The sequence below is a fragment of the Garra rufa genome, chromosome 19, assembly GCF_049309525.1.
Source record: "Garra rufa chromosome 19, GarRuf1.0, whole genome shotgun sequence".
In the NCBI taxonomy this organism is placed as follows: Eukaryota; Metazoa; Chordata; class Actinopteri; order Cypriniformes; family Cyprinidae; genus Garra; species Garra rufa.
Genome location: NC_133379.1, coordinates 13,335,833 through 13,350,236, shown reverse-complemented (window position 1 = coordinate 13,350,236; position 14,404 = coordinate 13,335,833). Strand labels below are relative to the sequence as shown.

Genomic DNA, 14,404 nt, shown 5'->3' with positions numbered 1-14,404 from the left:
AAGACAGATGAGTTTGTCAATATACTGAGTTTGCAACTTTGTGGTTGCTTTGTGGTTGTTCACTGCCCCAAAATATCCTCTGGTCTAGATATGACCTTTAGTGTAAATCTAAAAGATGTTTTCAGCAGTTTTGTTTCTTTATCCCCCACTGAAAAAATCATACGTCCAAATGTTTAGAAAAGCAACAACAAACGGTGCGGGGTGGATTATATGAGTAGTGGTTTGTTCAAATCCCTAAACCATGTATGCAGAATTTTAGTAAGTAAATGCATCAAAGACCTTTGCAAAGTCATTAAATGCATTGTCTGGATGAAAATGCACAGAACTACGTTATAAATATCCACTGACACAAAGCTTTAGTCTCCATTCAGGTCAGTCAGAAAGAATAAAGAGGCACAGTCTAGAATCAAGTTTGTGTCCTATTTGAAGACAGTGATTAAGCATCCAATTTAACCACACCAAAACAGTGATGAATAGCGTAATAGAGACTGTAAGACATTGTACAGCACTTTTGGCAACCATTTCAGAGACCTAAAACCATTGGTGTACAAATGAACTACACTTTATGGTTAGCTCATCAAAAAATTTGATTTTTTGATCATCATTTACTCACAAAATTCCAAAACCATAAGACTTGCATTCATCTTCAAAACACAAATGAAGATATTTTTTAATGAAATAGATATTTTTTCACCCAATTTTTCACTGTTTATATGATAAACAGATTTAACTATGTGTTTAATCACATATGTGACCCTGAACCACAAAACCAGTCATAAGGGTCACTTTTTGGAAACTGAGATTTATACATTTATACAAAGCTGAATAAATAAGCTTTCCATAAATGTATGGTTTGGACAATATTTTGAACTATTTGAACATCTAGAAACATAGAGGGCAAAAAAAAAATCCAAATACTGAGAAAATCGCCTTTAAATTTGTCCAAGTGAAGTTCTTAGCAATGCATATTACTCCTAAAAAAAATATGTTTTGATGGTAGGAAATTTACAAAATAGTTTAATGTAACATGATCTTTACTTAATAATCATGATTTTTGGGGTTAAAAGAAAAAATCAATCATTTTGACCCATACAATGTATTGTAAGCTATTTCTACAAATATACCCGTGCTACTTGAGACTGGTTTTGTGGTCACATATAAACACATTTCAAGCAAGCTTCCATTTACCATATCAGAAACTGAATGCATGCATGTATGCATGCAAGAAATGCATGTAATTAATTTGAGTAATTAAATCATTTTACAGCCCTGTGATTTATTAATTCATTTTTCAAAATTGTGTATTTTGGAATTTTACTATGAAACACCAGTATACAGGTTTTGAATGAACAAATAATTGGCCTAAATTACCAAATGTTTACAGCCTTAACATTTGCATTTTTATTTTTTTTGCATTTGGAAAAAACTGTTTAATGGCTTCTGTACTCCTGAGTACTTGACACTTCTCTAAAACTGTGCCGCTCAACACTTAACTTTGTAACATGGAAGAGTTGTTTTACATGCATTGCATCTGTCTAGGTCACTGTATGACTGTCCCATAGTGAGAGCATTGCATCTGAATGACTTACAGTAACTAGACAGCAAGAGCTATTATAATGATGAATTGTGGAACGTTTACAACAGACCAGCCAGTGCATATAAAACAAACATTTCACAGAGTGCAAATAATCTATAGGCAGCTAATATATAAAGAAATGACAAATGAATAATAATACATTTATAATAATGAAACTGTTATTTACACACATGCCAAGCAGTTGTATCCAAATGAAGGTCATTACTGTCATGAATATATACGTCAAAGGTGACTGTAACTCAGCAGGGGTTTATTTAACTCCGATGAGATGTGTAAACTTCTCCACATCTGTGGAAGCTCAAGCGTTACGCTGCCGACACGCTCACACTGCTCTGATTTCTTATATTATCAGAGATTTCTGCACCTTGTTTCCCAGGAACCTCAGCTTCTCCAGAACATTGTATTCACACAGTTACATATAAAGTGTAAACAATGATGTAAACAAGAGATTCATTGTGCAGTAGAGAGACTGTTTTGATTATAACAGGAGTTTTCACTCAGTGAGTTGTACACAACCTGATCTCACGCCGAAAACGTACCTGTGGGAACTTTTTCGCAAGACGCAAAATATGTACCACCATGTATGTTTTGAGACATATTCCGTGCCAGCTGAGCTACCCAGCAAGTTTGTTACAACCAGAAAACTAAATGTATAAAGCTGTAATCATAACTGTGTAAAAGTGATTACAAGTGCTCACTGTTTTACCGCCTCTAGTGTTCATTTCTGTTGAAAACTCCAGTGATATGTACTTATTGGTACAGTCAAGCCCAAAATTATTCATACCCCTGGCAAATTCTGACTTAAAGTTACTTTTATTTAAGCAGCAAGTTTTTTTTTTTTATTAGAAATGACAGACATCTCCCAGAAGATAATAAGACAATGTACACAATGCATCATTGTGGAAAAAAATATTACTCATCTTTTATTAACGTTTGAACAAAAAGTAACATATCCAAAATTATTCATACCCTTCTCAAATATCAATAGAAAAGCCTTTATTGGCTATTACAGCAATTAAATGCTTCCTATAATTGCTGAGCAGCTTTTTGCATGTCTCCACTGGTATATTTGCCCATTCATCTTTAGCGATGAGCTCCAGCTCTTTCAGGTTGGAGGGTCTCCTTGCCATCACCCTGATCTTTAGCTCCTCCACAGATTCTCAATTGGATTTAAGTCAGGACTCTGGCTGGGCCACTGCAAAACGTTCATGTTTTTGTCTGCTAATCATTTCTTCACCACTTTTGCTGTGTGACTGCCTGATGTTGTTGTTGAGAATGTTGATGTATTGCTCATTTTTCATGATGCTGTTTGCTGTGATTAGGTTCCCTGGTCCACCGGCTGAAAAACACCCCCAAAACATTAGGTTCCAGCACCATGTTTGACAGTGGGGATGCTGTTCTTAGGGTTGAAGACTTCTCCTTTTTTACGCCAAATGAAGGCTACATCATTGTGGTCAAACAATTAAATGTTTGTTTCATCTGACCATGAAACAGAAGACCAGAAGTCTTTTTCTTTGTCCAAATGAGCATTTGCAAAGACCTTATCTGGAGAAGTGTTGTCCTCCTTGGTCTGTCTGTGTAACCCAGTGGTGTTCAGTGTCTGTTGGACAGTGTCTGCCTTGAGATGTTCCATCAGCAGAGCCCAGATTCATCAGGATGGCCTTGGTGCTGATCCTTGGATTCTTTTTTACCTCTCTCACTATCCTCCTGGCCAGCACAGGTGTCACTTTTGGCTTCCGACCACGTCCTCTGAGATTTTTCACAGTATTTTTTAATAATAATTTGCACTGTAGCCACTGGAACTTCAAAACATTTAGGTATGGTCCTCAGTGAGATCCTTTGTCTCAGCCATGACTGTCCACAAACCAAGAGCAGAGAGCTTCTGTTTTTCACCTGTTGAGTTGATTAAAACAGCTGTTCCCAATCAATCAGAGCAATTATGATGCTTTAGAACAGCTTGGACTATTTGGAATGGTTTAGAACTTTGGATTTGCCCATAGACTGTGACAGTTTGCAAAGGGTATGAATAATTCTGGACATGCCACTTTTTGTTTAAATGTAAATAAAAGCTGAGAATTTTTTTTTTCCAAAATGATGCCTCTTGTACATCGTCTTATTATCTTTTGGGAGAAGCCTGTGTCATTTCCGGTAAAAAAAAAATGGCTGGTTAAATTTGCCAGAGGTATGAATAATTTCGGGCTTGACTGTATGTATTTTGCATCTTGCGAAAATCTTTTCGTCATGAGAACAGGTAGTTTATACAGCAGGTAAAATAACCTGAATAGGCCTCATTGATTATAATTAAGGAAGCGCCTTTGCGCAATTGCAATATTTGACGTTTTGATAACCACAGCGATGTGTCAAAATAGATTTGTGCATAAAGTCTTGCACTTGTTCTGTTACCTGTATTTCTTTGTCATTTTATTACATTCATTTGAAGGCAATGTTTACATAATTTATCAATATTTAAAGTGTACAATATTTAAAGTGCATTATTATCATTATACCAGTAATAGTTATTTTTAATTGAATATTTTTACTTTTAAATAGTTAAATTACTAAATATTAAAATACTTGCAACAGTTTTTGCAATGGTCAGAAATTAGTACTGAGGATTGTGTAAATTTTACTGGTAATGGTAACGACTACTAAAATAAGTTTTGTGTGTTAAGACTTCCTTGTATCGTCACGAGACGCTGAGTTTTGTTTTGTTGAGTTTTGTTTTTTTGACTCTCAAAGCCATGTGTTGAGTGTGGAATCATGGGAGTTGTAGTCTTTATCCCTACAGCTGATGCAATCTAATCTAATGATCTAATAAATCTAATAAATATTAGTTCTGCATATTGGTTATCGGGCACATGAACATGCAAATAATAATTGGTATCAGTATCAGTTATAAAATATCAATGTTGGTGGATCATTAGTTATGAATTACCCAACTGATTGCTGATCAGGATATAAATGTGTGCGATATTGTGTACCTTTTTTCCTGGCCTGTGAGATGATGTCCGCAGCGCTCTTGCTCATCACGCGGGTCACATAGAGCGGACAGTTGGTTTGACTGGCAATAGTGACAGCTCGAAACACTGCTTCAGCCTCCAGCTACACAAAGAAATTCAGCTGACATCTCAAAAGCAGATACACAGTCAGAAAAACACACTCTTTTAATATAGTTTTATGCACAAACAGCTAAACTACCTTACATTTCCCTCCCCACTTTTTGGCTGACCTCCATACAACCAGATAAAGTATCACATCTGCAAAAGATCACTGATAGACTGATGCCAGATAAATTAGATCTATGTGGGAAGGGCCATTTTTCAACATGAAATCTAATTGACGCAGTAGAATTAAAGGGGTCATATGATGTTGCTAAAAGAGCATTATTTTGTGTATTTGTTGTAATGCACACTGCAAAAAATGCTTTTCTATCTTAGATTTTTTGTCTTGTTTCCAGCCAAAATATCTACAAATTAGTGGTGGGCATAGATTAATTTTTTTAATCTAGATTAACCTCACTGTAATCTTGGTATTAATCTAGATTAAAATGACTAATCTGAATTCTGATGAAGGCATTCAGAATATGTGTGCTACCCAAATAATGACTAAAAGTAAGTCTTTGAGAACGGGTTTCTCAAGCCAGGTGGCGCATTAGACCAGGGGCTCATCTCCTGTTTCCAAAAATGCATCACAAACTGCTTCACAATTGCATTTACAACAATTAACTATACAAACTTGTGTAACCAACTATTCCTACTCTGCATGTACTTCTGTGTAAAAGGCTGCGCGACGTGTGCGTTGCAGTTAAATACACAGACGCGCACGGGCATGGATATCTGCGTGCATAGTTAAAACTGCGTTGCTTTTAGAAGTGTCAATTCAGTTGTTGCATATAGTTTAATGTCTTTATTTCGGGATTATCAAAGTAAATTGTGACTCAAATTTGAGATTTTACTGGGGCACAGCAGATTTTCAATGGGGCACGTGCCCCAGTAAAGAGGGTCTAGCAACGCACCTGCCCTGAAGCAAACCCGGCGGCTTCATAGCTGCATCCATGTTAGCACGTCTCCTTTGATGTGGTAATTTCACAGTAGGCATACACACAGGTTCGAAGACTCGTTCTCGCCCCCTACAGTGCAATTCGGCTAGGTATACATCTGCGCTAAAATATCAAGGTGAAAGTCATCATAGCTTGCGTAGTATAGACCCAGCTCCCAACCCAACTTTGAGAATAGATTAAAGGCGATATTTTTTTTATCGCCCGATAAGAGTCTCACGTTAACGCCGATAACGGCCCACCACTATTAAAAATTCTTAAAACAAGACAACTTTCTAGACAAGTACAAATTATTTTCTTGTTTTCAGAAAAAAAAGTCAAAATTAAGGGCATTTTTGCTTAGAACAAGCAAAATAATCTGCCAATGGGGTAAGCAAAAAAAAAGAATCTTATTTCAAACAGAAAACAAGATTATTTTGGTTACCCCATTGGCAGATTATTTTGCTAGAAAATCCTTCTTGATTTAAGAATTTTTATACCCTGGAAATCCAGAGGTCTCGCGAGAGCACAATTTGAATTGTCTCTGCAAGACACTCTGGCATCGAGCAATGATGCAGGTTACTGCAATACGTAAGCAATTGTGGGAACCAATCAAATCGGTGTATCTGATGTAGGCGGGCCAGAGGCGAGCTAAGCTGATGATGACAGCACTGCGACGTCCGAATCATATAGTAAACTTTGAAAGATCGCTGTCGCTACAGATGAACAACAAGTTGTTTGAAACGGCTTTGGCCGCTACAATGAACGAGTTAGACTTGGCTTTCCATATAAAAGAGGAACAGAAAACCGAAAACTCGAATCGTTCCTTTGCAAGAAGGACGTTTTTGCTGGTTTGCCGACTGGATACGGCAAGAGTTTAATCTGTCAGTTCACGAGTTCACGCTTACATATAATTAGCCGGAGAATAGTAGTGAATGTTTGGCGTGCTGTCCGGTGAAGGGCTCCAAGCTCAGGAGTGGCCCGAACCCAGAGTACGTTACCCCCCAATAGGAGTAGCGAGAACTCGGAGTGATGAGATGGGGTGGTGGAGGTTTACTGATAAACCATCGAGTGAATTGAGGTGAGTCAGCTGTATTTAAACCTATGGTGCTGATTGACTTGAGATGTTTACGCTAAGCATCTGAGGCGCTTCTCCCGAACTTTGTTAATGAAACATCATTTAGCTCTGCTGGTAGCTAAGCATGTATTGTTGTGATTGGTCGTGGCGTTATCCAATTACGTGCAGCTAGAGTTTCAAATGCATGCTTGGTGCCGCCCCTCGAGTTAGGCAGTTTTCATTGCTCGATCCCAGACCCTTAATCTTAATAGATTAGGGTCTGGATTTTTCCAGGCTAGAATTTTTAGATATTTTGGCTGGAAACAAGACAAAAAATCTAAGCTAGAAAAGCAGTTTTTGCAGTGCAATGTGTTTATCCAGTATCTAGAGGTTCAAAAAACATATTATTTTCCACATCCTGTACATTATTGTTGCTCCTCTCTGCCCCGCCTTTCTGAAACACTTCGATTTTAACAAAACTCATCGTTGATGGAAACCGAAGTGTTCTCTGATTGGCCAGCTATCATGCGCATCACCCACTCAAATATTTGCGTTGTACTGTCCTTGAACAGTGTTGAAATATAACTTAACCACTGATTTCTAGTTGTGTCCTCATTTGGAAGGCCAAACAAAGTACGTTCGCTTTTGCTTTCGCAATGAAACTCACTGTGTCTCCACAACATAGTGGCTACAACACTATTACAGCCGGTTATAGTTATGCCTTCTTTCTTTCCATATACATATGGGTGGTGTTATTCTAATCTACTTACCCTGTGACATGGACCAGTGGGGCGTGTTTGAACGAGCCGTTTTAGGGAGGTGTGGCTGTGTCTTAACTTGTATAATAAATACCTCTTTGGTTTTGAGACTTAAAGCTTTGCAAATTTACAAATCTTATCTATGCACAAACAGCTTGTAACACTCCAAAGACAAAGGAAAACAAGAAACCACATCATATGACCCCTTTAATATGAGTTCCTTGTCTCATTATGGGTTTTACATTAGGATTTGGGACTGGGACTGTTATAGCACTAACAAGCCACCATACAGGACAGCATACAGTTGTTTCTGTGGTCACTGACCTCCTCTGGACGGCTGAGAACATGTCCCTCGGGTCCTGTGATGCCCATCTCCAGCATACGGACCTGCTCCTGAAAAACACACAAATGATGTGGGTCTCTTTTCTGTCACTCTTTGTATTGTACTTTTGTATTATTCATGTTTTTTTCAACATATATGGTGCATGAACAATACAAAAATCTCTGGTTGTCGTCATTAAAGGAACTGTTTATCCAAAAATATATCAAAATTTAGTTTTGTTTTGTTTTGTTTTTCAGCACTTAAGGTCCAAGGTTACAATGACAGTAAAGATAAAGATTAAGATTAAAATAGAAACTGTGTCATAATTATAATTATTATTTTTTTTCTCAAAAAGAACAGATCTTTTCCATATCATAACAATATAATGTTACCGTGGCTAGGTTTCAAAATAACATTGTTCTTAGATGATCTTAATTGATGTTATTTCACATTATTTTATAATTAATTTCTGGTTTAAAAAAACAGCATACATATCACTCAATATTAAATACTCTAGAGTTTCAACTTGTTACAAAAGATGTCAAAACTTGTCAAAGTTGCCAAAACTCATCTAAAGTCTAAAAGTTTAATATGAATACACCATGAAATGTCTGCAAATGTGGAAATTGCAAAAAAAGTTCTCCACTGGTAATTAAGCAAGAAATAACGACTTTGGTGAGACAGCATTTCAGAAATATTATTATTATAATTACAGAAAGTAATAAATGCATTTGCAATGCTCAGGATAAAATAACATTATAAAGTTGTCATATGCGTAAGTAATAGTCAGTATTTGCCTATGCTAGACATCAGAGTTAGATCACCCTTGTGAATAAAGTAGTGCACTTTAGCATATTTTTACTAGAATATACTTAAGTGTGAACTGAATGCTTTAGACACTTAGAAGCATTTTATTTCTGCATGCATTTACTATAGATTACATTTATATTAAATGCAGCCAATTATAATAAATGCAACTAGTTGCATTTCGTTAATGTAGTTAATTCATATTTTGACCCACTTTAGTAGGAGATAAGAATATCTTTTGTAATGTAATTGAACTACGTACACTGGAAAAAAAATTTGTCTTGTTTACTAGTATAAATATCTAAGAATTCTTGAATTAGGATGCATTTACTTGACAAGTAAAATTTATTTTTTACAAATTTTGTTAGTTTTTTGGTTAGATATCTGCCAATGGGGTAAGAAAAACAATTATTAAAAACTTAAATCAATTTTTTTTTTTTTTTTCAAAAAACAAGACATAATATCTTAAGTCATTTTGCTTAATTATTTTTTTATATTTATACAAAAACAAGACTAAAAAAAATTTGCAGTGTAATTAAACCTACATATACCATAATGTCATATAGCTGCAATTTACAACATTTAAAATATTGTCACTTTTTAATGTAATATCAAATAACACACATTAGTTAAAATTTAAATCAAGTATACTTTACAAGTGTTTTAGTATGTTAGTCAACACATTACAAAACATTTATCATAATAAAAGAATTCTTTACTTTTTTTAAATTAGAGTTTGTTACAAAGTGCATTTTCAGAAGTTACTTTTTAAAAGTCCTTTTACTTAAGTGCGTTAAGAAACAAAGCCATTAAGATGCAATGACATGTAAGTGGCCTTTTATTTTATTAATATTGTATTATCTGCAAGTACAGCTTTTAAAAATATTTACATACAAATATATATTTTTTAAATGTATTTGTGTCCTTTTTGGAGCTTGACAGTTCCTATGTTGTTTTATGGGAAAAATACATTAAAATTGTTCTATTCCTATTGTGTTTCACTGAAAAAGAGAAAAATAACAGCATGTGCGGGTTCTGAACGAGTGAATAATACAAAAATCCCTAACTACGGTATTTTGTTAAGCTGTTGAACAGAATCTCAACAGAATGCTGATGTAAGTGAGCAGAGTAACTCAAAGATAACTGGCGGAGGAGAAACCTCATCTGTAATGAATGGAGACCACCCGCACACCGGCCAGCCTGATCATGTCCAGATGATCAGAAAATGGATGAAGGGAATCAAGACATACAGTACAGTACAGTATACTCCCACACATGAGAGTGGTAAAGGCCATGGACCTCGCTCAAATATCCTGGGCTCACCCTCATTAAAGGAACATGTAGCACTGGTTGACCTGTGAAAGCATTTCTCATCTAATTCACTCTAGAAAAATATGGTGAAGTTACAAAATAATCAAGAGGTAATGCATGCTAGGGATGCACCGAAATGAAAATTCTTGGCCGAAGCTGAACAGTTTTTTGTGTTTTTTCCCCCATGCATTTTGCCAGTTGTTTCACGATTGCATAAATTAAATAGCCAATTTTTTGTCTTGCTTTTCAAAGAAAAAAAAAACAATTACAAAACAACAATTAGGAAATATTTATTTAACACTGAACGTTTTTACCATTCTAGTAGATATTATAGCCTACCAACAAAGCATAATCTAACTTACAATTAATAAGTTAGTAAAATTCTTTGGTCATTTTTAAGAGCCCCTTCTTGAATCAGGCGTGTGTTTTAATGTACAAATAAATGCAGCCTTGCTGAGCAAAGGAGAACGTTAGAATAAATCTATTAATAGAGCTGTTGGAATGATTGTTATCATTATTTTTATGTTAGGATAACATAACATTAAAAAGTTGTCATATGCGTAAGTAAGAGTTAGTATTTGCCTATACTAGGCATCAGTTAGATCACCCTTGTGAATAAAGTAGTGCACTTTAGCATATTTTTACATATTTTTTATTTATAGTTAATTTGTATTTTGACCCACTTTAGTAGAAGATAAGAATATCTTTTGTAATGTAATTAAACTACACTGCAAAAAAAAGATATTCTTCCTTAGTATTTTTTAAGACCCCCTTCTTGAATCAGGCATGTGATTTAATGTACAAATAAATACAGCCTTGCTGAGCAAAGGAGAACGTTAGAATAAATGTATTAATAGAGCTGTTGCAATGATTGTTATCATTATTTTTGTTACTTTTTTATTTTATTTTACAGAAATTATGTCCAAGAGTTGTGTTTACACGCTCAAAGTAAAAACAGAACATTTGTGCTTTTGTAAAATAAAGAAAACGAACAGGATGCATGTTCTGTCATCTCAGTTCTTGGCTTCCTTTTCGTGAACTGTTTTTAAATCTGTTAATTATTTAAGTCAGATGTATTTCACATATTTATACCTTTCATATATAGACTATGACTGTATTTTATTTTTATGACAACATTTTTAATGTAACTTAAATTTTCCATCTTGGTGACCTATTTTTGACCCAGGGTTTGAAAACCTGTGCCGTAGACTACAGTCCATGCAGAAACTTGTAAACAATGCTCTTATAGTTGTGGCATCACCATTTAGTGGCGTCATTGAATGTTCCGGGAAAATTGAAGTTAGTGTCAGTGTCGATCCGGCAATTATTCATTTACAAATTAAGCACTGCTTATGATGTTATTTATTTATTTTTTTTATCAAAAGTGGTCAAAATTTAGATATAAATGGACATTTTCTACTATTAATTTAGCCTCTGATTTTAATGCTTTGTTGAAGGGGGCGTGTCTGCTGTGAGACTCATTAAAAACACCCACTGCTGTGATTGGCTGGCATTTTTGCATATGAAATGAGCATTACATGTGGAACTCTCTCGGAAATGTTTAACAGTCTCCAAGATGAACTAATGGTGAAAGTGTTGATTAAAGCATTATATTTAGAGCATCAAAGCATCATGTCTCGCATTGAGCTACTTATTGCAACATACTTCGGTGGTTCTGGTACAAATGCAGAAATCAAATCTCTGATAGACTCATTCTGCTTCAGTGATTATAAAGAGAACCATCTTTGATATTTCAGAGAACAAATGGTTTCACATTACTAACAGAAACAGTATGACGTTAATCATTTAGTCACTGGTTTAATTCACTAATGCGTAAACAGCAGTAAACCTCAAAGAACATCTGTAAACGAGTTCTTACATAATCACAACTCAAGATAATCATGAAATGCAGTTTCAGATTTTTAAATTATGACAGACATTATTTAGCGTGTTCAGGAGATTCTTTTGATTTTCCATTCATGACCCTTTTTATATTCATAAGGTGCACATACCTCAGCAATTATTTCTCCATTCTCTGCATGGACCTGTGCAATTCCTCCATGCTCTCCAAGGAAGGTAAAGACCTCATAAAGCTGTTCATAAATAAATAGAAAAAGCATATTAGATATTACATAGTGAGGTTTAAAGAGAGAAAATAGCTTTCAATGTTACAATGACATCAAGTAAACTGTATGAACAGTGGAAATCTAGTCTAATTCTGTTTTTAAAGAAAATGAAGGCATTTTTCATCAAATTAGGTAATAGAATAATAAATTCTTCTACATAAAATGCCATGATGGGAAAGTTGTGAACAATTCTGAGGGAACATGACATTACAAAAGTCATTTTTAAGCGTCAGACAGAAATAGAGACAATGAAGGAATTTGTCATTTGTTTATACAATTGATAAATAAATAAATTACCGTGTAATTTCTTTATAGTAATTTCTTGATCTTACCTCACTGTTGCTCATCTGATAGAGGTCTTTAAATGCCATATAGACCTGGAAAGAGTTCACTCCTATTTGGAAAGAGAGAATAAATCATCAACTCTCAACTCATTTTTTTTTTTTTCCATAATGCATTTCTTATTCTTAAACTAGAAAACAAATTGATTGAATGGTTAAAATACAAGTATGGGGCAAAATGTTAAACAATATAAAGTGAGGAATCATGCAAAGTAAGTCCAGAGATGTGGGATAAATTTGGATGTTTACGTTGACTTTTAAAGTCACAGCATTTTTCAATTTAAATCTGATAATAGTAAAAAAAAAGAAAGAAAAAAAAAAAGAAAAGAAAACTGAAACCTACAACTGAAAATAAATGTCACTATTAACACTGCAAAAAATGCTTTTCTTGCTTAGATTTTTTGTCTTGTTTCCAGAAATAGCTCAAATGACTATAAATAACTTGTCAAATCACAACACATTCCCTCTAGGATATCGCACAGGGTTTTTTAGTAACTGAACCATTTTTTGAACAACACAGAATTTTTTTTTTCATCTTGATGCTGAAACTCTTTCATCAAGGGCTTACAGTTTTTTAAAAATGCTCACACACATATCTTTAGACCCAGTCTGCAAAACACCAGACTCCATACAATTGCTTATAAATCTCTCATGATACTATATTATCACCTAATATTGGATTCAATCTTTTCGTCAACTTGTTTTCTTTCATTTAGGACTGGTTTTGTGTTTCTGTTTGCATCTGAGTAGGCCTCATTTATCTGAGAGTAGGTACCTCGTTTTTTGTGTGAAAAAAAATGTTTTTTTATTAATAATTTTCACAATATTAAACAAAAAATATAAAAATTTGCACTGTTCATCACACTAGTATGCTTAAATGTTTAATCAGGAAGTTTGCTTTTAAATGCTTTTATTTTGTACAAAATTGCAAAAAGTCACACTTGTGGTGTTCCCGGGTCAAATATGACCGGAATTCCAAACAATTGCTTATAAATCTATCATTATGCTTTATTATTACCAAATATTGTATTCAATCTTTTTGTCAACTTTTTTTTTTTTTTCATTTTTTTTTTTCATTAAGGACTGGTTCCCTTTTTTGAGGGAAAAAAGCTTTTTTTATGAATAATTTTCAATATGTGACCCTGGACCACAAAACCAGTCATAAGGTTACATTTAACAAAACTGAGATTTATACATCATGTGAAAGCTCAATAAATAAGCTTTCTATTGATATATGGTTTGTTAGGATAGGACAATATTTGACTGAGATACATCTATTTGAAATCAGAAATCTGAGGATGCAAAAAAATCAAAAAGACTGAGAAAATCACCTTTAAAGTTGTCCAAATTAGGTTCTTAACAATGCATATTACTAATCAAAAATTACATTTTGATATGTTTACAGTAGGAATTTTACAAAAAATCTTCATGGAACATGAACTTTACTTAATTTCTTAATGATTTTTGGCATAAAAGAAAAATCAATAATTTTGACCCATGCAATGTATTTTTGGCTATTGCTACAAATATACCCCAGCGACTTAAGACTGGTTTTGTGGTCCAGGGTCACATATGAGCTAAAACATTATTAAAATTTGCCTTGTTTCTCACATTAGTGTGCTTTAATGTTTAATCAGAAAGTTTGCTTTTAACCAATTATATTTTGTACAAAATCACACTTGTCAAAAATGGCCCTTGTCAAAAAGGAGTCATAGTTTCAGAAATTGTGTACCATAATAGTAAAAGACCTCCCACCTTTTTCCTTAATGAGACTCTCGACCTCCTGTTTGACACTGTCGTTCCAGTGGGTGATGTCCACATGCAGTGAGTAATCACAGCACGCTTTCTCGTCCGCCCATTCACGCCAGCGGTCGAAAGCTTCCACCAAACTAGAGCCAGGCTCTGGGATCACATGATCCACTGCAGGAGACACAAGACAGACACAGACAGGAGGGTTACACTCTTATTTGACAGCGCAGCTTGTATTTCAGTAAATCACTTAATAAAATGTGTATTGTTGGAGATAAAGTTTGTCTGAATCACCTGGGA

General features: G+C 34.6%; 1 protein-coding gene across 1 annotated transcript in view; it reads right to left on the bottom strand.

The window, feature by feature from the left end:
* dpysl3 (dihydropyrimidinase like 3) overlaps positions 1 to 14,404 on the bottom strand; it is a 53,281-nt gene that overhangs the window by 13,122 nt on the left and 25,755 nt on the right. The window contains exons 10-15 of the mRNA XM_073823957.1: positions 14,328 to 14,353; positions 14,111 to 14,275; positions 12,347 to 12,408; positions 11,901 to 11,981; positions 7,773 to 7,841; positions 4,579 to 4,699 (exon numbers count right to left, since the gene is read on the bottom strand). Of these exons, the coding sequence (XP_073680058.1) occupies positions 4,579 to 4,699; positions 7,773 to 7,841; positions 11,901 to 11,981; positions 12,347 to 12,408; positions 14,111 to 14,275; positions 14,328 to 14,353 (524 nt within the window). The remainder of the gene's footprint in view (positions 1 to 4,578; positions 4,700 to 7,772; positions 7,842 to 11,900; positions 11,982 to 12,346; positions 12,409 to 14,110; positions 14,276 to 14,327; positions 14,354 to 14,404) is intronic.